This window comes from Vipera berus, assembly GCF_964194415.1.
Source record: "Vipera berus genome assembly, chromosome: 1".
Taxonomy (NCBI): Eukaryota; Metazoa; Chordata; class Lepidosauria; order Squamata; family Viperidae; genus Vipera; species Vipera berus.
The window spans coordinates 145,760,929-145,783,926 of NC_138202.1; the positions used below are offsets into that span (position 1 = coordinate 145,760,929).

The window sequence follows — 22,998 nt, forward strand, 5'->3', positions numbered from 1 at the left end:
TTTGACACACTGAGCCCAAAAGTTTCACTACCACTGGTATTAAAAACATAAGGGCCTACCACTTGTTTGCTATTTAGTAAATTCTTTACCAAGAGGCGTGGTAACTCAGTGGCTTAATGACGCTGGAGATGGTCTCTCTTCCAGCAGTTGCATGATATGCTGAGCTCCCACCACTTGCCTCAGCTTCTACCCACTTAGCAGTTCAAAAACACCTTCTGTGTGAGTACAAGAAAAGTTGGTGCTTTGTGTGGCAGTTAGAATCCTGCTGGTACTGAACCTTCCCAGTTGCGACTCCCATTTGGAAGGCAGCTTCTGTGGAGGAAGAAGGGCCGTGAATGGCGCTGCAAGAAAAGCCACTCGTCTCTCTGGTTCAGAAGCTAGCTCACCCTCTTGTGGCACACAGTAGAAAGCACGCAAGTATGTACCTATCAGAGCTAGTAAACAGGCAGCCAAACTACTATGCATTAGCATTGTAATCTCCTGGCTAATGTAACAATGCCGATTAGATAGATAGATAGATAGATAGATAGATAGATAGATAGATAGATAGATAGATAGATAGATAGATAGATAGATAGATAGATAGATAGATAGATAGATAGATAGATAGATAGATAGATGATGGACAGACATAGGCAGGCAGGCAGACAAACTCTTTATTAAGCTAGAATTAGTCTCCTGGCTAATGTAACAGCACCATTCACAAACAAGCTAGAATTATGTGTCTAAACCAGCTACCAATATTGAAATAAATATCATATACCTAAACAGTACATTCTATTTAAAATTTGAGGTGTTTTATTTTGCCTATTTAATACAATGATTTAGTGGTACAACTAATGTTCTGTGATAGTGCTGATTTGCTAAAATACTCTTCTGTTTGTTCTAGATTTTTAAATAAAAATGGAAGACTGCCTTATAGTACAAATTTGTTACATTCTTGATTATTATTAGTAAAAGTTTACAAAATTTCATTTTTGCTCTTCACCCTGCTTCTGCTTCTTTTTTCTCTTGTACCTTTTCAAGAACAGTGTTAAATAGTATTAATTAGAGACAGAATTGCAATTAGAACTAAACAGCACATGTATTTCCTCCCAATTTTTCTGTAAATATATCTCAGTTGAAGCATTTCTATGCAATTTTATAATGTGGTTTGCAATTAGAAATCCCTACACAAAGTATATATTTATTGCAAGTTTTGCAGAAAAATGCATTTTATAAGGCAAAATTGCTTACTAAAAGTGCAGTGTAGGAAAATTACATATAAAATGCACATATCAGGAAAAAGTAATATAAGATGTCAATGAAATATCTGAATAGGGTTTTTTTTAACTACATAAATCCAGAAACTAACATAGTTGAGAAAATAAGAAATTGGGGAAAAGTAAACTCTTGTTATAATAATTATTAATACTACATTTGGTTGTGATAAATATGAATGTTATCGCTATCAAAACAAAGTTAATGTCTCATTTGAAATTATAAGTTAAAAGGTCGTTTAGATTACACAAGATATTACAAATGGGCGTTGGCTGAAGTGACAAGGGAGATTGTTAAAAAATAGAATTTAAATGGAAATACTGAATACTCTGGCAACATCCTCATTAAAAGGAGAAGATAATTGGGTATTTGTGAGAAGCAGCTAGCCAGTAAATATAGTGTTATATCTTAATAGTATAAACAGGGAAAAAATGGAAAGTCTAATATGGTAAACTGGAGCAAAACCCACTTAACTGCTGCCTCACTTAGTGACAGAAATATTGGGCTCAATTGTGGTCGTAAGTCGAGGACTAATTGTGTTGTCATTCTTAAGAAGTAAAACCAGGGGTAGGGTTTTATGTTTTATTAAATCTATGCCAACCCCTCAAAATAAAGACTTTTTAGAGTGGAAGGAAGCATGCTGGGTAGCTCTGAGCAACATAACCAGGTTGCTTTCTGGTCAGCAGATGTGTTTGACTTGATGTGATTGCGACGGTAGTCATTTGGTTAACCTGTGAGTCCTGCACTGGAACAATCTACTGAGAGTATGTCACATCATCATCATTCCAAATATTTCAACAAACCTGATGTCTTTGCCTATTCTTTTATTACAAGGGCAATATCCCGCAAGATTCAAAATAGCGATTGAAGTGTTTGGTTCATTATTCCCACTCATTTCTTGAAATGGAAGAAAAAAAGAAAATGAGACATTTCATCTTGACTTAATAATGGCATTCTCTCCCATCCACATTTTAAAAAGAAAAGAAAGAAAAAGTTTTGGGGGGAAGAATGTGTTTAAGGTTAGTTATTAACCCAATAAAGAAATTATTTTCCCTTTGTTATAAAGTCAGTGTCTTCATCTTGAATGCGTCATTGACATATACCAAGACATGGAAATCTGGGGAAAAAAAGAATCAAAATTAATACAGTACATGAAAACAAATCATATGCTATGAATCATGTTGCATGCTACCTCATGTCATTTTCAGCCATTGTTTCATTTTTGCATGTTAAGGCTATTAAATTAGCTTAACTGTATGGTGTTATCCTATAAATTAAACTGTCTGATTTATATGCTAGTGCCTGTATATAGTTTTCTATTCTTGAATGTTATTGCTTTTTTAAAAAAAAACCTAACAAGGCATTTTTTTTATTACATTACTGAACACACATAACCAGGGATAGAGATATAGGTAATCCTCGTTTAGCAACTCAGTCATTAAGTGAAGAAGGCTTTATGTGAAATAGCAAATGCACTTACTTCAGTTTCCTTTACAGAAATTTGATGGTCATAAATGCAAAAATTAGTCACAAATTTACGAGATATTTGCTAAATGAGGGCAAATACGTATTGTGACTCTTATGGGCTGATGCATATAATATTGCAAAGATTGTCTGTCTGAAATTATTTCTTTGTGTTCTTACAAGCTGCTGCTTCTGTCATCAATGTCTTTTGCTAGCTTCTTTTTTAATTGCCTTTGATTTTTTGAGGCATCACAGTCTTTTCCATTGGTTCTTATCTTTGAGTTATGTGTCCAAAATATTTATGGTTTAGTTCATTAAAGGTAAAGGTAAAGGTTCCCCCGCACATGCGTGCTAGTCGTTTCCGACTCTAGGGGCCGGTGCTCATCTCCGTTTCAAAGCCGAAGAGCCAGCGCTTGTCCGAGGACGTCTCCGTGGTCATGTGGCCGGCATGACTAGACGCCAAAGGCGCACAGAACGCTGTTACCTTCCCACCATAGTGGTCCCTATTTTTCTACTTGCATTTTTACGTGCTTTCGAACTGCTAGGTGGGCAGAAGCTGGGACGAGTAACAGGCGCTCACTCTGCTACGCGGCACTCGGGATTCGACCCGCCAAACTGCCGACCTTCCGATCGACAAGCTCAGCGTTCTAACCCACTGAGCCACTGCAGTTAGACTTTACTTCATCTAGTATTGAATTTATATATTCTTCTTCTAGTCCAAGGTATTCTGTATAGTTTTATCCTGCACAAAATTCAAAAATAGCCATTTTCCTCCCTTCAGCCTTTCTGATTGTCCAGTTTTCACAGGCATGTGTTACAACAAGCAAAACACAGCCTTAACTATATATGCCTTTCTTGTCAATGTGCTGTCTCTGCACTTCAGCATTGTGTCTAGATCTATCATCTCCCAAGCCTCTGTATTTCATGCCGCAGTCATCATCCCTGTGAGTTTTTGACACTAAGAAAATAAAGTCTGTTAGCTTTTCAACTTTTTCTCTACCTATTTGTATTGGCATTGCCAGTTGACATAATCTCAATGCTTTTTTTAATATCAAAGAGCAGACCAGCTTTTGCACTCTTTTCTTTCACCTTCAACAAAAGGGATGCCTTAATTCTTCCATTGATCCTACCATCAAAGTGGTACCATCAGCGTATCTGAGGTAGTTGATGTTTCTCCCAGCAATTGTAATCCTAATTTCTCTTATAGTCTAACACTTCTCATGATACGTTCTGCATACAAGTTATAAAAATGAAATGACAATATATAACTTTGGCACAGTCTTTTTCCTTTTGTGAACCATTAAGTTGTTGCTCCATGATCCATTTTTTTGTTTATTGGTTATCAAACACTTTCAATAAGTGGTATATCAGTATTTAAAGGGCTATCTACAATCTGTGATAGTCTACACATGTGAGCAAAAAAAGCCACATTTTTGGAATTCTCTAGTCTTTTCCATTATCCATCACTTATTAGCAACATAATGTCTAGTGTCTCTGCCTCTTTTGAATCCAGTTTATAGATATGTTGGCTTTCATTCGATGTGTGGATGAAATTTGGATTGCAAAATATTGAGAATTATTTTACTGGCATGTGAGATAATTTCAGTCACATGAACATACATATTTATATTATGATATGTTACATTGTGGAAAATAACATGTATTGAATTCATTCCAATGAACTCCATTTGAGCAGTGTGCAATATTGTTACTGTATGTCTTGGTTTTAATAGATATAATCTGACTGTATGGCAACAATTGCATAATCTGCAGTAGAGGCTAAGCAATAAATCTAGTATCCACAGATTGAAAACCTGACTATTTTTCTATGACCGAACATTTATATTATAACTTCTCTGTCAAGTGTTCCTAGAATTTGGCACAAGTATAAAATCCATTATATTTTTGGCAAAGGACTTGGATAATTGCCAGCTGATCGGTATGTTAAGCAATTTGAAACTTTGCATCCTTGGGGCACATGGTATGGTGTGGTCAGAATAGCAGTTATACTATCAGCTTTAGTAATCTTTCAGATTCATTTGACTTATATAGCAATAACTGATCTGTGATTAATTTACTGTACCAGATATAAAGCAGTACATAATTTTCTTCAACAGTACATTTGGAAGGAATGGTGCAAATAATATAATGGAAGATTGTAATTTTGCAAAAACATGAAATAATACTTAAAAGCAAATGAAAGTGACTCCTAGAAGTTTCAAATTTTACACAATTAAAGGCGATTCCATTTATATTATATTTTTCAATGGAGCTATATTTATTTGAATAGCCTATACTTACGTAATTTATGTTCCTGTGTTTTGTTAGAGTACCACAAGAAGTGTTACCTAGATTAGGCAACATCCAGTTCCAACAGTAATTCATCATGTTACGGATAGTCCTTGACTTAAAACCATCCATTCAGTAACCATTCAAAATTATGACAGTGCTGAACAAAGAGACAATCTGTACCTGAAGTTATGACTGCTGTAGCATCCTTGCAGCCAATGATCACAGAATAGAATAGAATAGAATAGAATAGAATAGAATAGAATAGAATAGAATAGAATAGAATAGAATAGAATAGAGCTGGAAGGGACCTTAGAGGTCTTCTAGTCCAGCCCCCTGCTCAAGCAGAAGAACCTATACTATCTCAGACAAGTGACTGTCTAGTCTTTTCTTAAAAACCTCCAGTGATGGAGCACCCATGATTTCTGAGGCAAACTGTTAATTGTCCTTACTGTTAGGAAGTTTCTCTTTAATTCTAGGTTGTTTCTCTCTTTGATCAGTTTCCAACCATTGTTTCTTGTCCTTCCCTTTGGTGCTTTGGAGAATAACGTGACCCCCCTCTTTTTTGTGGCAGCCCCTCAAATACTGGAATACTGCTATCATGTCTCCCCTATTTTTTCTTTTCTTTAGACTAGCCAAGCCCAAGTTCCGTAGCTGTTCTTCGTATGTTTTAGTCTCCAGGCCTTCGATCATCTTAGTTGCTCTTCTCTGAATTTTTTCCAAACTTTCAACATCTTTTTTGTATTATGGTGACCAAAACTGGTTGCAGTATCCCAGGTGTGACCTCACTAGGGTTTTATAAAGTGGTACTAATATTTCACGTGATCTTGATTCTATGCCTCTGTTTATACAACCCAGGATTGTATTAGCCTTTTTGTCTGCTGCTGCACACTGCTGGCTCATAGTCAAGTGATCATCCACTAGGACTCCAAGGTCCCTCTCACAGTTACTGTTTTAAAGCCAGGTCTTGCCCAATTTGTACTTGTACCTTTGATTTTTCCTGCCTAAGTGTAAAACTTTGCTTTTCTCCACACTGAAACTCACTTTATTGGATAGAGTCCATTGTTCAAGTTTGTCAAGTACTTTTTGGATCCTGAGTTTGTCTTCTGGGGTCTTGACTATTCCTGTCAGTTTGGTGTCATCTGCAAATTTGATGAATTCCCCTTCTATTCCCTCATCTAAGGCATTTATGAAGATATTAAAGAGTACTGAAAAGTTTCTTTTCTTTTTCCCTTCTCTCCCTCACTTTTCTTTCCCTTTTTCCTCCCCACTGTGTCCTACTATTTGCTTTTGTATTTTTGTATTTTATTCTATAATCTAATAAAATGTTAGGTAAAGGTAAAGGTTCCCCCGCACATGCGTGCTAGTCGTTTCCGACTCTAGGGGGCGGTGCTCATCTCCGTTTCAAAGCCGAAGAGCCAGCGCTTGTCCGAGGATGTCTCTGCGGTCATGTGGCCAGCATGACTAGACGCCAAAGGCGCACGGAACGCTGTTACCTTCCCACCGTAGTGGTCCCTATTTTTCTACTTGCATTTTTACGTGCTTTTGAACTGCTAGGTTGGCAGAAGCTGGGATGAGTACAAACTGTAAAAAAAGGAAAAAAGTACCGGTTTTACTCCTCCTTTTATATCCTCTCCTCTCTGCGTTTATATCCTGTCCTCTTCACTCCCCCCTCTTCCTTTTATATCTCCTCTTCTCTCCCCCATTCTCCTCCTTCTATATCCTCTCCTCTCTCCCCCCCTCCTCCTCCTTTTCTCTTCTGGGTGCGCTAGAAGTGCCAATCAGCTGGAGCTACATGCGCCAATCCTGGGCTCTCAGCAGAGTCCCAGCAACACCGTAGCTCCAGCTGAATCTCTGCTGGAAGACTGTGTGCAACTGCTGACCAACGCCCAGGCCTCACTGGTGCTGCCGTCACTTCAACTCATCCACTTTTACACTTTTTTTTACACTTTTTTTTACAATGCTTTTCAACCCGTCGTACATGTACCACCTGCCAAGTGCCAAAGTACCATCAGTGGTATGCATACCAAAGGTTGAAAAGCCCTGCTCAAGGGACAGGATCCTTCCTACCCCATAAGATGGTGGAAGGGCAAGATACCAGCAATCGCAGAATTCAGCTGGATACAAGTAGCAGAATTTGGAGACTTCAGAAGAACAGGAGATGAGATCCTCTTTTGTTCGCTTCCAATTAAGCAACAGCTTGCTTGGGAGTACTCTGCATATATCCCAAAGTAAACTGTTAACTGTTTGAGGAGGGCGAATAGATCAAATGGATCGCACTCCAGACATTTTTCCATTTACTGTTTACCTTATGCTGATTCATCCAGTAGCTGTATACAACTTGTCACTACATGTAGTCTAAGCCATGGTTGTCCAACCTTTTGGCTTACTTGGCCTGCATTGAGTAAAGTGGAATTGTCTTGGGCCACATACAAAATATATAATGTAGTTAATGTATATAAATAATAAACTTACTTTATTTTTTATATTTTTAATTATCTTGTGGGGCCACACTCCCTGGGCTACAGGTTGGATATGCCTGATCTAAGCAGAAGCATTCCAAAACCATTTCTCTCATAGATTACATTACTGTCCAAATTGCATTTCATTTGTTTCCTCAGATCTATACCTCTGAAAAAAGTGTGTGGTTTCTGAAGGGATCTTGCAGTAGGTTAGTGATGTTAGTTAGAAACAATGATGTGATATAGGAGCTTGGAACTGGTGTGTGTGTGTGTGTGTGTGTGTGTGTGTGTGTGTGTGTGTGTGTGTGTGTGTCTGCCTGTCTGTCTATGTGTGAGAGAGAGAGAGAAAAAGAGATTCTCCCAATATAAAATATGAGCCTACTTCTCTGTCTGAAATAACTGAACAATAGTTCCACAATACATCTATACATTAAATTTATTTATTTTATTAGATTTGGAGGCCACCCGATTCCCAAACAACTCTGGACCATTTAACATTCAAGGACAAGAAATAATGAAATAGAAAATAAGATTTAGAAAAAAAACATACACAATTGTCAAAATAATCTTTAGTGTCTTGACAAGAACCCCATATTCAAATTATATATTAAATATGTAATAACATATGCATACTGTATTCATTATAAGTTAACAAGTGATAGTCACAGTATTCAGAAGAACTGAAATGCTTGTTGTAAAATGAAGGTCAGAGAAAAATAGGTTAAAATGCTGTTCTAAATGGAAATTATATTTATTTTGACTTATACATGAATTATATTGCCTGTTATTTTCTAATCTGCTCTTTGAACTGTTAACATAAAGTATTTCTAACACTAACTGATACAGATTTGTTACACGTTTTATTCTTTCAGTCCTAGTGGCTCTTTATTGTCCTGTTTGGAGCAGGTTAAAACATACCTGTTGACTGATGGAACATGCAAGTGTGGTTTAGAATGTCCTCTCATCCTTCCTAAGGTAAAATTAGATATTTGAATATGCTAAATGAAAAACTAACATAACTCAAAAATGTATTAGATTTTAAGTACCATCATCTCCCTATATATTATAAGAAGGTATTATCCTTCCTGGTTGAGGACGATAGATGTTGACGATGCAGATAAATGAAATAAGTGAAATAAAATTTAAATATTGGGATATTTTTGAAATTGAACACAAACTGATATCATAAAAAGTAACACGAGATGATTGGCCAGTTAGAATAGTGTACAGAAGCACACCTTTTGTCAGATCAGTTTTCTTAGTTGCGAAGTTCTACCGTATATAGTGTTCCAAAGTACTTTAAAAATAAATAGCTGTACTCTTTTCCACATTTAGAAATATGGTTTGCAAGAAATACTAGATAAAGGAGAAAAGTGTTGATGATCCAAGATAGAAGAAACAAACCCTATAGTAAGAAATAATTTTTAAACTACACTTTTAAGTGAATCAGTAAAATTTGTGGAGAACAAATGGTCCTGCGGTTACCATAATCTTCTGGATCAGAAGTAGGCAACAATTCCCTGTCTCTCCCCCGCCCCTTCCATGAGCCAGAGTTTTCCTTGTTCCCCTGTCAGTGTTTTTCTTATTATGTTGAGTGGTTGAGTTTTTGGGAGGGCAGAAGGATTAATGTAATGCTTTAAGCCAATCTTCTCCAATCTGAGCCACTTCCAGATGTAAGAACTTCAATTTTCAAAATTCTCAACAGCCAAAGTGAGATGGGAATTCTGATAACTGATATCCCCCCTATCTGGAGTGCTCAACTTGGGAGGGGGACCACCATAAGCTTGTTCTGAGGCTTTAACATATTGAAAGAATCCTTAAAACAGCAGAACATCATTCCACAGATTTGCCGGCACTAAGTCAAAAGCGTCTCTAAGATCTATAATAAAGAGTTCGTTCATCATATATCAGTTATACGCTGCCCTCCGTGTGCTCTAGAAGGACAACTCTTTAAAAAAAACTTAGAATATTTTATTTGATGGACCAGTTTAAGAAGGAATTAGAGAAAGTTTCTGGAGCTGTTGTATCTGTGATCTTAATTAGGATTACCATGTAACAGTATGATTCCAACATTATTTTAAGGTATTTAATTTTGATCCTGGAGTTGCTGTAACACAAAGAACAGCTGAAGATGTCAAAGCAGATGAAGATGTCACTAAGCTATGCATCCATAAACGGAAAATTATTGCTGTGGCTACTCTTCATAAAAGCATGGAAGCACCACATCCTTCATTGGTTCTAACTAGTCCTGGAGGTGGAACAAGTGAGTTCTTTTTCTCATTACAGGGAACAAAGAGACCCAGTACTGATACGCATGTCATTTATTATAAGTAAAGAGGAATTTTAAAAAACTATAAAGGTAGTTATTGATAACAAAATTGATACTGCTTCTTTTTATATATATGTATGTCCATCTATTTATGAGAGATATTTATCCAGAATTTGAACCATGTGAGCCTTGTGTCTTAAGCCATTAGTTTTAAATTTCCTTCCTAAATCAAGATATTACACATACCAGCTTTATGTGCAAAGGACTCTGGTTCACTCCCTAGTATTGCAGTTATAGAACTAAGTTAGATAATAATTTTTGTAAGGTGAAAAAGAATGGTTTTTGTTAGAATGAGCACAAGCTACCATATTAGATAAACAGGATTCATCTGGAAAAAAAATAGATAAATACAATCAGTGCAGCAGTCCCATACCTTGGCAAAATGCTACAATTCTGGGAATTTACTATGCCTGGGATGGAGCTATGCTATCACTGTTCTATGAATATAGATAATCCTTAACAATTATTCAAATTTACAATAGAGCTTACCTAGAATTGTTCCTCATACTTACAACTGTAGTCGCAGCAATCCCATTATCATGTGACCAAAATTTGGGCACTTGGCAACGGGTATATATTTACAATGGTTGCAGCATCCTAGAGTCCCGTGAGCACTGTTCCCAGGGTCTTTCAAACAAGCAAAGTCAATTTGGGGTGGCCGGAAGGTGGCAAAGAAAAAAGGTAAAAAAAGATGGAACTTGTCTTAAAGAGTTGCAGGCAGATGCTACATTTGCACCCTCTGGCATTTCAAAGTATCCTTGTAGAATAATTTGAAGCATGCACAGGCCTAAAAATCAAATAAATATTTATTACAATCATAGATAGACCAACATAAAACACAAGGAAGGAATGTGGTCAGGAATAGATGGCACAGGAGCATGAAAGGTGTGTGTATGTATGTATGTATAAAGTGTTCTGTGGTGGCAAACTGTAGGCACACTGAGACTAAGCTATAAGGTTGGGCGCTAAGAATGACCTAGAAGTTACATCCAGCAATGTCGAGTGCACTTCCACAGAACCTGGTAACACAACGTGTTGTGGCAGGATTAATATTTAAAAGGAGCAAAAGTTGTTATAAAATTGTTCCATATACCTGGAATGCTTATCTAAGAAAAAGTAGGAAGTTGGTGTGAATACCTCTGCATTACAAATGCTGTTGTTCCTACAAACCCAGAGTCACTGGGGCATTGCCATGGCCATTCTGGGAAGGGTTGCTGGAATTGGGTAAGTCTAGTTTAACAAAGAGAAGGACCAGGGCAGACATGATAGCAGTGTTCCAATATCTCAGGGGCTGCCACAAAGAGGAGGGACTCAAGCTATTCTCCAAAGCGCCCAAAGGCAGGACAAGAAGCAACGGATGGAAACTAATCAAAGAGAAGCAACCTAGAACTAAGGAGAAACTTCCTGACAGTTAGAACAATTAACCAGTGGAACAAACTGCCTCCAGAAGTGGTGAATGCTCCAACACTGGAAGTTTTTAAGAAGAGACTGGATGGCCATTTGTCTGAAATGGTATAGGGTTTCCTGCCTGAGCAGGGGGTTGGACTAGATGACCTCCAAGGACCTTTCCAACTTTATTATTATTATTACTTCCTCAGGCACAGCTGCATGGAGAGAGTATCATTGCAGGGCTTTCTGTGCTTTGAGACTTCCAGCTATGACAAGTGTGGCGTGGGAGAGCATAAAGAATTCAGGGGCCCCAAATCACACTGCTGTGCTATGTCAAGAGGTAGACAATTGAGTACAACCTTAAATGTTTGTAGTGAAGTAAAGGAAACCAATTTTAGGTGCTGGTGGAATCCATAGGGAGCCAGTTTTGAGTAGTTCAGCTCGTACCTGAACAGAATTTTGCTCAGAGTAAAAAGTCATATGCATGATTTCATATAGAAATGTAGGCCCACAGGGTCATACCCATAGTATTGTGCTATTTTTTATCTTATATTGGATAGAGGAAGGTGTTTGATGTTCCTAGCTCAATTGCACAGTTTAGGCCTGGAAGTCTAATAATTGGTAGTATTACCTAGTTTCTACAACATGGAAGGATCCAATTGTCTACCCTAGCAGTGCTGCAGAAATCAATTTTCAATTGATTGAACTTCTGTTTCCAGTTTGCCGCAGTGTCATAGGACAACATTTCCTGAATTGGGCACCATCGGAAATGATGGGCTTTAGGATGGCCATTGCTGAGGACTTTGAAGATTGAAACCATACATTTAGACAGGTGTAAGATGGAAAAAAACTGTAATAGGGGGAATAAAGTATACAGTATACAAATGTCTACCAGAATTCCTGGTTAAAGTGATTTAAATTTTATTACATGATTTATGTAGCTGTAAAATAGTAATTCTCATGGTTGTTTTTTTTTAAATCAGGTGTAAGTCCAATAGTACCTTCACGAGCGGCAACTCCAAGATCAGTGAGGAATAAATCACATGAAGGAATAACAAATTCTGTGATGCCAGAATGTAAAACTCCCTTCAAGTTGATGATGGGAGCCTCAAATGCCATGGGTAGGTTATATGTGCAAGAGATGACTGCAAGCCAACAAGAACTTCATTCTGTCTATCCTAGACAGAGATTGGGCAATAATGAACATGGGCAGAAGTCGCCATATCGTGGCAGTCATGGAGGAATGCCCAGTCCAGCTTCATCGGGATCACAAATATATGGAGATGGTTCAATCTCACCTAGGACAGATACACTTGGAAGTCCAGATGTTTTCACAAGGAATAATTCCAATTTTCATGGAGCACCCAATTCTAGCCCTGTTCACATGAACAGGACCCCTCTCTCCCCACCCTCAGTTATGTTACATGGTTCTCCTGTGCAGTCATCTTGTGCAATGGCTGGAAGAACTAATATACCTCTTTCTCCAACTCTGACCACCAAAAGTCCAGCCATGAAAAAACCCATGTGTAATTTTTCAGCTAATATGGAAATGTCGCGAGCAGTGTTTCACCACAAACCACCTCAAGGCCCACCACCACTACCACCGCCGCCACCGCCACCACCACCTTCTTCATGTATACTTCAGAAAAAGCCATTAACATCAGAGAAGGATCCACTTGGCATTCTTGACCCCATTCCCAGCAAGCCCATGAATCAAAATCCTGTTATAATGAATCCAAGTACTTACCATTCAAATGTCCACTCTCAGGTACCTGTGATGAATGTAAGCATGCCTCCGGCTGTTGTTCCTTTACCAAGTAATCTCCCTTTGCCAACTGTAAAACCTGGTCACACAAACCACGGAAGCCACATGCAAAGAGTTCAGCACTCTGCTTCAACTTCTCTCTCACCCTCACCAGTAACGTCACCAGTTCACATGATGGGATCTGGAATTGGAAGGATTGAGGCTTCACCCCAAAGATCACGCTCTTCTTCCACATCCTCAGATCATGGAAATTTCATGATGCCAGTAGGACCGCAGTCATCTTGTACTAATATTAAAGTTCCCCCTCGGTCACCAAGATCAACAATAGGATCTCCTAGGCCATCCATGCCATCAAGTCCTTCCATGAAGATAGATGGATTCCACCAATATAAGGACATTCCTAACTCACTGATTGCTGGAATGAGTAATGTTTTGAACCCTTTGGGCAATGCAGCTTTTCCACCTACATCTGCCGGAAGTGGGTCCATGAAGAGTCAACCTGGCTTGCTGGGAATGCCTTTAAATCAGATCTTGAATCAGCACAATGCTGCCTCTTTTCCAGCTAGTAGTTTACTCTCAGCAGCAGCCAAAGCACAGCTAGCAAATCAAAATAAACTTGCTGGTAACAATAACAATAACAGCAGTAGCAATTCTGGAATAGTTGCCAGCAATAGCAGCAACGATGGACATAGCACTTTAAACCCCATGTTTCCACCGACCGCCAATGTGCTTCTACCAACGAACGAAGGGCAGAGTGGTCGAGCAGCACTACGTGATAAACTTATGTCTCAACAAAAAGATCCTTTGAGGAAAAGGAAAACCCCAACCACTACAGTGTTGAGCTTGCTTAGGCAGTCTCAGTTGGACAGCTCAGTTGGCGTTTCAAAATCTGGGCCTGATTCGATAAGAAAGCAGAACCAGGCTTCATTTCCCATCACATCGATGTCTCAGTTACTTCAGTCCATGAGCTGCCAAAGCTCTCATATGAGCAGCAATAGTATTTCTAGTTGTGGGAGCTCAAATACGGTTTTGCCTTGCTCCGCTAACCAACTACATTTTACAAATACTACGATGGCCTCGAGCGCTCTTCCGAATTCACTGGCCCAGGATTTACCTTTGAGAGGGGAAAGCATGCACTGCCTGAATTCAAACACTAATTTTGGCCACTGCACTAGTCCTGGCCCAAATAACCATCTTGCAGGCTTAATAAATCAGATGCAGCCTGCTGGAAACTGTGGGCTGCTCAATCAGTCGGGGATGACTTTAGGAAACTCATTACATCTGAATCCAGCTCAGCCACGAATCCAAGCACCTTCCACTAAAGTGATACCAAACAGCATTGTGAACAGCTGCAATCAAACCAGTCCTGAATCAGGTAAGTTGCCCTTTTGAAAAGGTCTGATTCCCCCCCCCCTTTTGTTTTGTTTTAAATTGCGGTGTTCCTTATCTTTTAACGTATTGTACTGGGTTTCTTTGTTTTGTTTGTTTAAAATGTATTAGCCGCCTACCTTGCCACACGATAACTCTGAATGGCTTACAATATTAAAAGATAAAACCGCATAATTGATAATAGTATAAACACAACGCTATAAAATCAACCTAGCTAAAAATGATGGGGGGAGGGAGCATGGTGATAGGGGAAGAAGATACGATCTGCTGTTAATCAGTGAACCACCCTCAACATGAAAGCCCCTCCATTGAAGCCCCAAGCCAATTCACAGGTTTTTGGTTTTTTTTGAGTTCTCCTGGAAGGTCAGGAGGGTTTGAGTTGACCTCACTTCAGGGGATAAGATGTTCCAGAAGGCAGGCACAATGGCAGAGAAGGCCCTTCTCCTGGATTTCGCCCGCCGGAATACCCTGACCGATGGGGCCACCAATATGTACATCTGCCGGCCCAGGTGGGGAGGACCAATCCTGATAGGACGAGACGCTCACTCAAGTAGAAAAGAAATCTTTTAAGAAGAAAGCACAAACATGTCTTTGCCTGTTCAAAAAGAAAGCATTAATAGAACTTGGACCTGGGGTACAATTTTAAGTGCAAGTCAGCATTATGTGGTCAATGTAATTGAAATTTATAACAGATTTTATTTCCTTTTAAAAGTCTGCATGTATTTAAGGATTGTGAATATTGCTGCTTTTTATCATTGGTATCCTTTTTTTTTCAAATACATCCATATATTTGGGAGCAAGACAATATATCAAATATATCCGTGGACTAACAAAAATACATGCCAATTTGTATAAATGTAAATGTGAAATGAAATTGAAATATATAGATAATAAATTTCAGTTGTTGTGCAGCTCTGCATAGTCATATTAATTCTTAATCTTTTGCTTCCGGATAAGGCATGTTTATTTAAGCTGTTTAGTTGCTAGCCATGGTAATAGCAACTTATATATCAGAGTAACTGGTGACTTCTTAAACAATAAATTTTTCTCCTGTGGATTTCTTGAGGTTTTGTCTTAATCCCAAAATACAAATATTCCCTGACTTAAATAAACGTTATGTTTTAGAAAGTTTTGCAAAAGCTGTTTTTAGATAGGATAGATATTCATCCTTGCAGCATACTGTTTTATATTGCATGCTTAATGCAAATTTTTATGCACTTTGAAATGGTTAGATGTACAGTCGACTTTATGTAAGTTAGCTTTTATACTACTCGAGAAATATCTGTATTTTCTTTCTATGGATCTTCTGTCTTCTATGCCAATTTAGCAGTTCAGAACTGAGAAGCAGAAAAAATGTTCATAGGATGTTGATACTAATTTTATGTTTTTTCAAACTCGAAATGTTTGCTTTTGGTAGCCAACACGCAATGGCATGATTCATTGAACTTGGTCACATTAGAAATGGAATACTTGAGCTGATTAGAAATTATTTAATTCCATAATAGCGAGAGATTTCTTCAATTAATGGCATTTGTGCAAATACACTTGAAGGCTTGATAGGACTTGTAGAAGGCAATTACCATTCTTCTAGCCGGCTCAGTCAGTTATCTTCTGATGGCCTTAAAATACCACTGATTTCATAATAGCTTTTAAATTATCAGTACTTTAATTATTTAATAACCTTTTAATAATCTATATCGAGGTGTCAAATAGCCGGTCTGCGGGCCGGATGAGTCATGCGGAAGCCACGCCCATCCCATTGCCAGCAATGGCAAAACCGTCCCGATACGTTGCGCGACGTCACGTGACGTCACGAGTTTGACATGTCTGATCTATATAAAAGAATCTTTGCTGAAAATCAAGATATAAACTAGTTTGGTGTGGTGGTTAAGTCTCCCTCTCCCCCTCCCTCTTTCCCTCTCCCCCTCTCCCCCTCTCCCTCCCCAACTTACATCACAGGGTGGTTATTGTGGGGAAAATGTGATTTGGGTCAGTCACACTCTCTCAGCCCAGCTCACCTGACAAAGGCTGTTGTAGGGAAAATAGGAGGCTACGTATTGGATACATCCTCCACTTTGACTTATTTATGAAAATAATAAACGCAGGATACAAATAAATAAATAAATAAATAAATAAATAAATAAATAAATAAATAAATAAATAAATAAATAAATTAATAAATTAATAAATAAATAAATAAATAAATAAATAAATAAATAAATAAATATACTCCTGTCAGTCTTATACCTGGGAACTGAGGAAGATATTGGTTCCAGATCTTCCACAAGTAAAGTACTGCTAGTTTACTGATGACATTCAGCTTAGAAGAAGAACATGTTTCCTTGGGGACGGCTATTCCCACGGAATCATTGCATACTGGTAGGAGAATTGGGATTAAAGATTTAAATTCACATTGACAGAGACTTTCTTAGCTATTTTGTATCAAAATATGACTCATTTGCTGGAACTGTGATTTATTGAAAAGCATCTTGAGCCATGGTCAACAAAAAGGTTTCTTAAGATAATTTTTAGTATAAAATAAAAATAATCAATAAATTAATAATTTGGTAATAAAAATGCACTCTTTAACAATCCTTTTTTATGAACAGATGCAAGTATCTGACCAAAAAGTATTAGCTTATTTCAGGTACTGTTCAATGTTAAGAAAAGATAGCTAGAGATAGAAGATCATCTTTATTGTCATTTTTTTACTGTGGGCGCACTGACACACATTAAAAATGAAGCTCTGTTGCCTGCTGTCAAAAGCGTACGCAGATATAACACACATATAAACATGCTACGTACAACATATGTATATACCTACACCCTTACATAGAAAGATGAAATATAAGAATATAATATAAGGAATATAATCTGAAAGGTGTTTGGAGATTATAGTTTATCTGAGTAGAAATTCAGAAATGTATGGGAACTAGTACCATTCAGCTTCACCAATTATGTAAATCCCTTTTACATTGCTGTCTAAACTGCTTTAAGAAAGCATGCCTTTTTGTAGCCTAGGGAATTGGAAAATAATAGTAAAGTTCAGATGTAGCTTTCCTGTTGAGATTTTGATATTAGCATTGAGTGGAAATGGATTTGATAACACTTTCACTCTGTTTTTTCCTATTCCATACAGTTTTGTGCAGGGATGTGTCAGTTTGTTCATTTCCTTAACCTTTCCCGAGAAAGTGTCAACCTTGCTGGTTTTTTTAAAAAAAAATTTCCTTGGGTTAATTGGATTTAATATTTTAGTAATAGTCCCTCTCTCCAGTTGGAATTTGATTTGTGTTTGAGAATTAAATTTTGTCTGACTTAGGCTTCATTTTTCCATAACTTTTTTCCTAAGATTGTGGAATAGCATAAAACTATGCTGGGTGATTTCTTCACTCAGCAGTTTGCCCATTTTTATTAGCAAATAAAACAATACACTGCTGACAGAAAATTAACCTCCATTTTTTCATATTTATATTTTCATTTAGAGCAAACTTACTGTTCTGTGTTAATACAAATAATTGCCTTTCAAAACCATTTTTTATCAGGTCTGGATTCACTTTCACAGCAAACAATGCTTATTTTCCATTTTAGAAAGAAAACCATATTAACCTAAAGTGGTCAGAATTCAATAATCTGGTAGCATCCTTGCTGACTAACAAATTTAACAAAAAGACATAAATTCTTACAAGGTCAGCTTACTTTGAGAGACGAATATGCACAAAAGATGGCTTTGAATAAAATTTATTAATCAGAAAAGATGCTATCAGACTCTGATTTTACATGTCATTTCCAGAGCTATAGGCTACAATGAGTTGTACAAAAATAAAAGCTGGAAATATCTATTAATCTATTGATACAACTTTTATTGATATTATCAGTATTATTTAATAGTTCAATATTTTCAAAAAAATAATATACTACATATGTAGTATATTTAAATAAATAAAAACTATTGGAAATGGAATAGCTATTGTGGGCTGTTGGCAATGATCTGTCAATAAGATTTAGAATTTTTTTGCAGTATTTGTGTAATGTGTTGTAGTTTAAAGTGATGTTTAAATACAGAAACTCAAATTTTGTCTGAAATGGTATAGGGTTTCCTGCCTGAGCAGGGGGTTGGACTAGATGACCTCCAAGGTCCCTTCCAACTTTATTTTTATTTTTATTATTGTTGTTGTTGTCTATAAAATTATGGGGATTACATCCCAGTCTTATCAACGTTGCAGAATTATTGTGAAAATTTCAAAACTGGGATAGAACCATTTGAGCTTACAAAAAGCAGCGTGGTATATTAATGCAAATATAATTTTAAAAATTCTATATCGAAATAACCTAAATGGGATCTTCAGAGAGATCTACCCATAAGCAGAGAAAATTGACCTGTGTTCTCTTTTTTTCACAATTTTGGAAGCATTCTACATCCTTAAACATTTGACCTGAGTGATACACACTCCTCATTATATTCTAGATGGATAAAACCACATGGTGGCAGTCTTGAAGGAAGAATTCATTTGCTCTGGGCTCTAACCTTCCCCTCTTATCTTTTCATATTCTTTTTTTATCATTAGTATTTAAATCCAATAACATCTTCTAGTACAGAACTCAGTGTTTGCCCCCATACAAACAAATGGAATAGATGAAATGAAATAATGCAAATTATTTTTCGTGTATGGTTCCTTAGAACTATATTAGCAATTAGTAATTAGTTACCTACTTTGGTTTTTTAAGTATTAGGTGATTTTTGGGAAAAAAAGGATTTGCTATTCTTTAGTATTGATCAAGAACCCCTGTTTAGCATTGTCTTGAATTAGTATGAGATAGCCTCTAGTCATCTGAGCAATACAGCTAAATCCATAGATCAGAAGTAGATATGCTAGTATTCCTTAAATGTTTTGGATGATGAGCTTGATGATATCTGTCATTGGCTATACTATTCGGGAATTGTAATCCAGCGTGCCTATCTTGTATTTTCTCCTACTAAGTATATGCTATCCTATTGACTTTTTAAAAGATACGGCACTTCAGCATGCTTTAGTACAATTAATTTTGGCTTAGAATTGCATCATTGTTTCCTGTAACTACAGCAGATTTTTGTTGTAAGATTACCATTCCTTCCTATAGTCCTAAATATAACTAAAACTCCTAAAGTGGTTTTAATATTTATTTTCCAATTTCAGGAAGGACAGGTCCACCATCATCTACAGCTGTAGCTGGTACCTGTCAGCCTGGCATCACCAAGACAACATCTGTTCTTCAAGATGGTGTCATTGTCACAACCGCTGCTGGAACTCCACTACATAGCCAACTCCCTCTTGGGAATGACTTTCCTTTTGTTGGTCATGAGCACCCTCTGCATTTCCCACAGAACAGCGCTTCAAGCAACAGTCTTCCGCACTCTTTGAATCCCAACCTCTTTAGTTCGCTACCTATCTCTTTGCCAGTGAATCAGCAACACCTCCTAAACCAGAATCTATTAAATATACTTCAGCCTTCAACAGGAGAAGGCAAGTCTGAGGTCAACCTCAATCCTTTAGGTTTTCTCAACCCAAATGTAAATGCTGCTTTAGCTTTGCTCTCCGGTGAAGTGGATGGGCAGGGGCTGCAACCTGTCCATGTTCAGCTGCTAGCAGCTCTTCTTCAGAACCAAGCCCAAACATCTGCCATGTTCCCTTTAGCATCTTTCAATCTATCCATCTCAGATCTGTTACAGCAACAGCAAAACAGTACTGTGCCCTCAGTAACCCAGATGACAGCCCCACTACCAGATCAGTTGCTTAGCAGTCAGTCAGATACCAGCAGAGCTGAGACCCTGTTAACCAACCCCCTGGGAAACTCTTTCCCAAGCTTTTCAAGCACAGACACTGCTTCAAATCCCCTGCTCCTCCCAGCTGTCACTGGGGCCTCAGGATTCATGACCTTGAATCCCCAGCTGTTGGGAGGTGTTCTGAACTCTACATCGGGCAGCACTGCTAACCATCCAGAGGTTTCCATAGCACTCTCCTCCCAGGCTACCACTGGCACAGCCACTACATCATCAGCAGTGGCAGCACTGTCTGTCTCAACCCTTGGTGGGACAGCAGTGGTGTCAATGGCAGAAACATTGCTGAGCCTATCTAATAATGCTGGGAATACATCTGGTCCAGCTAAACTCAACAATAACTCTGTGGTGCCACAGCTACTTAACCCTCTACTGGGGACAGGTCTACTTGGTAAGTTAAATATTTTCATAGATTTTGAAAAGAAAAAGCGGTGGTGGCGGTGGTGGGGAACTTCTATTTTCTACTTTTTTTTTAAAGGAAAAAAAATCGCACTTTTTCCCCCCCTAAAAGGTTTATGCTGTGTGAATCTGTCTGACCATTCCAGTGAAAGAGCACAAATAAAATTTAGGACAAGTGTTAAGTAGCATTTTAAAACCTTTTGTTCAGAAAGTCTGATGTTATCTCAATTCAGTCAGCCAATTGGAATGGATTTTATTTTATTTTTATTTTATTTTCCCCCCTCAAAATTCATACTGCACAGTTGCTTCTTCGGGATGCAGCATGTTATTTAAAATATCCAAGGCATCACAGGGTTGTATGAGTAGCTGTGCAATGGATGAAAAAAAATTCCTTGTCCGTAGAATTTAAAATATGCCAATGTTTTATCCCTAAATTCTTAATCCCTAAATTCCATTTCAGCAATATATAAAGCAGACCAGATTCAAGTTAATAGGTTACCTTTCAGCTTACATTCATGCTGTCATGTTTTGGGGTTTTTCATGTTTAAATAGTGTAGGGAACTACCAGTTTCTAAATAAGCTGATTTCTAATTCACATATTTAAGGCTGCAGTCATGTATGCATTCAGTAGAATGTATAGTCTCGGTAAAAATTTTAAGTATTATATTATAACTCTGGGAGAGTATTGCAGTCTTCCAATGAATTCAGGAACAAGATTTGTATATGAGGATCTTCGCATTTATTGGAAAAACAATTCATTAGTTGTACAGTGGTCAATATAATGGTGTGAACCGGGCTAAGAATCTGCCAAATTCTTGAATTTCCTTTAGGAATATTCCTGAATATTTTGTGTCTGTGCATGTTGAGCTGTTGGATTTAATAAATAAGCCATAGGAAAGGAGTTAGATAAAGCAGCATTTCAGTAAACACAGGTCTAATGTACTAATAACCCATAATAAAAATGAATTAGTTTCAGCAAATATAAATACCAGACTATGTATATTAACTCTAATCTCTACAGTCTTTCATTCTGCAATTACCAGTAATAAAATCTTATGCCACAGTTCTAAGTCCTTCCCCTTCCACCTTTCATGTCTCTCGCAAAGCCAGTTCTGTTTCGTAAAAGCTTTCGATCCAGCTCTTTTAAGAGTCTGCTTAAATATATATGTGTTAAATATATATGTAAATAAAACTTCTGGCTTTTGTAGGTTATTTTTCAAGGTTTTAGCAAACTCAAAGAGGTACTGTATGAGGGCAATTCAGAAATAAATTGTTTATCAATGACAGACACTCGCAGATACAGAACTTTTATTATACACATTAGAAAACTACAACATTACATTACTTTTCAACATAGTCGCCATTCAAATTGAGGCACTTGTCATAACGTCTTACAAGGTTTGAAATTCCTTAGTAGTAGTCGTTCAGCACCAAATCTGGACTATGGAGGGGGCGGTTTGATCAAAAATATCCCAACGGAACTGCTTCACAAGTTCTTGAGTGCATCTAGTGGTGTGCAAGTGAGCATTATCATGAACCAACACCACACTGGAAGTGTTGCCATAGAAAATCCCACCAAATGTGAAGATGCCAAAGGAGTACTGCTAGTGAAGTTCATGGAGCGTGGTTCAACCATCAATTCAGACTCTGTGAAACGTTACGAAAACTCAGAAGAGCAATCCATAACAAGCGTCGGGGCATGCTGACTTCCGGTGTGGTGTTGGTTCACGATAATGCTCATCTGCACACCGCTAGATGCACCCCAGAACTTCTGAAGCAGTTCCGTTGGGATGTTTTTGATCACCCCCCCCTAGCCCAGATTTGGCATCTAGCGACTACTACTAAGGAATTTCAAACCTTTTAAGACATTATGACAAGTGCCTCAATTTGAATGGCGATTATGTTGAAAAGTAATGTAATGTTGTAGTTTTCTAATGTGTATAATAAAAGTTCTGCATCTGCGAGTGTCTGTCATTGATCACCAAACGGAGGTTTATTTCCGAATTGCCCTCGTATTAAAGGAGATATATAGATATAATACATGCAGATATACAGACATAGATATACGTATATATAAAAGTTTATTACAAAGAAAGAACTGTAAGTTCATATTGTGGAATATGTTTTTTAAAATATTATGAAAATTATTAGCAATTAAAGGAACCGAATTCATAATGAATTTGTGAATACGTTTCATAAATTAGATAGCATTAGACATATTACACCTTCACAGTTCACAGAAAATGGGTAAGGATAATGTTTAGCTTGAACAAACTGTAGTGCCTCCTTTGCACAAAACATTTTAACTACACTGGATGGCTTCAAACATCACACTAAGCCAAAAGTACCAAAAAACAAACAAACCAACATTATGCTTAGCAAGCTTATATGTTGAGATATATTGTATGTATGTGTGTGTGTGTGTGTGTGTGTGTGT

At 37.5% G+C, this 22,998-nt stretch overlaps 1 protein-coding gene across 1 annotated transcript in view; it reads left to right on the forward strand.

Moving 5' to 3' along the window:
* MBD5 (methyl-CpG binding domain protein 5) overlaps nt 1-22,998 on the forward strand; it is a 152,053-nt gene that overhangs the window by 102,675 nt on the left and 26,380 nt on the right. The window contains exons 4-7 of the mRNA XM_081312585.1: nt 8,348-8,450; nt 9,558-9,738; nt 12,177-14,333; nt 19,522-20,553. Coding sequence (XP_081168711.1) covers nt 8,348-8,450; nt 9,558-9,738; nt 12,177-14,333; nt 19,522-20,553 — 3,473 coding nt within the window. The remainder of the gene's footprint in view (nt 1-8,347; nt 8,451-9,557; nt 9,739-12,176; nt 14,334-19,521; nt 20,554-22,998) is intronic.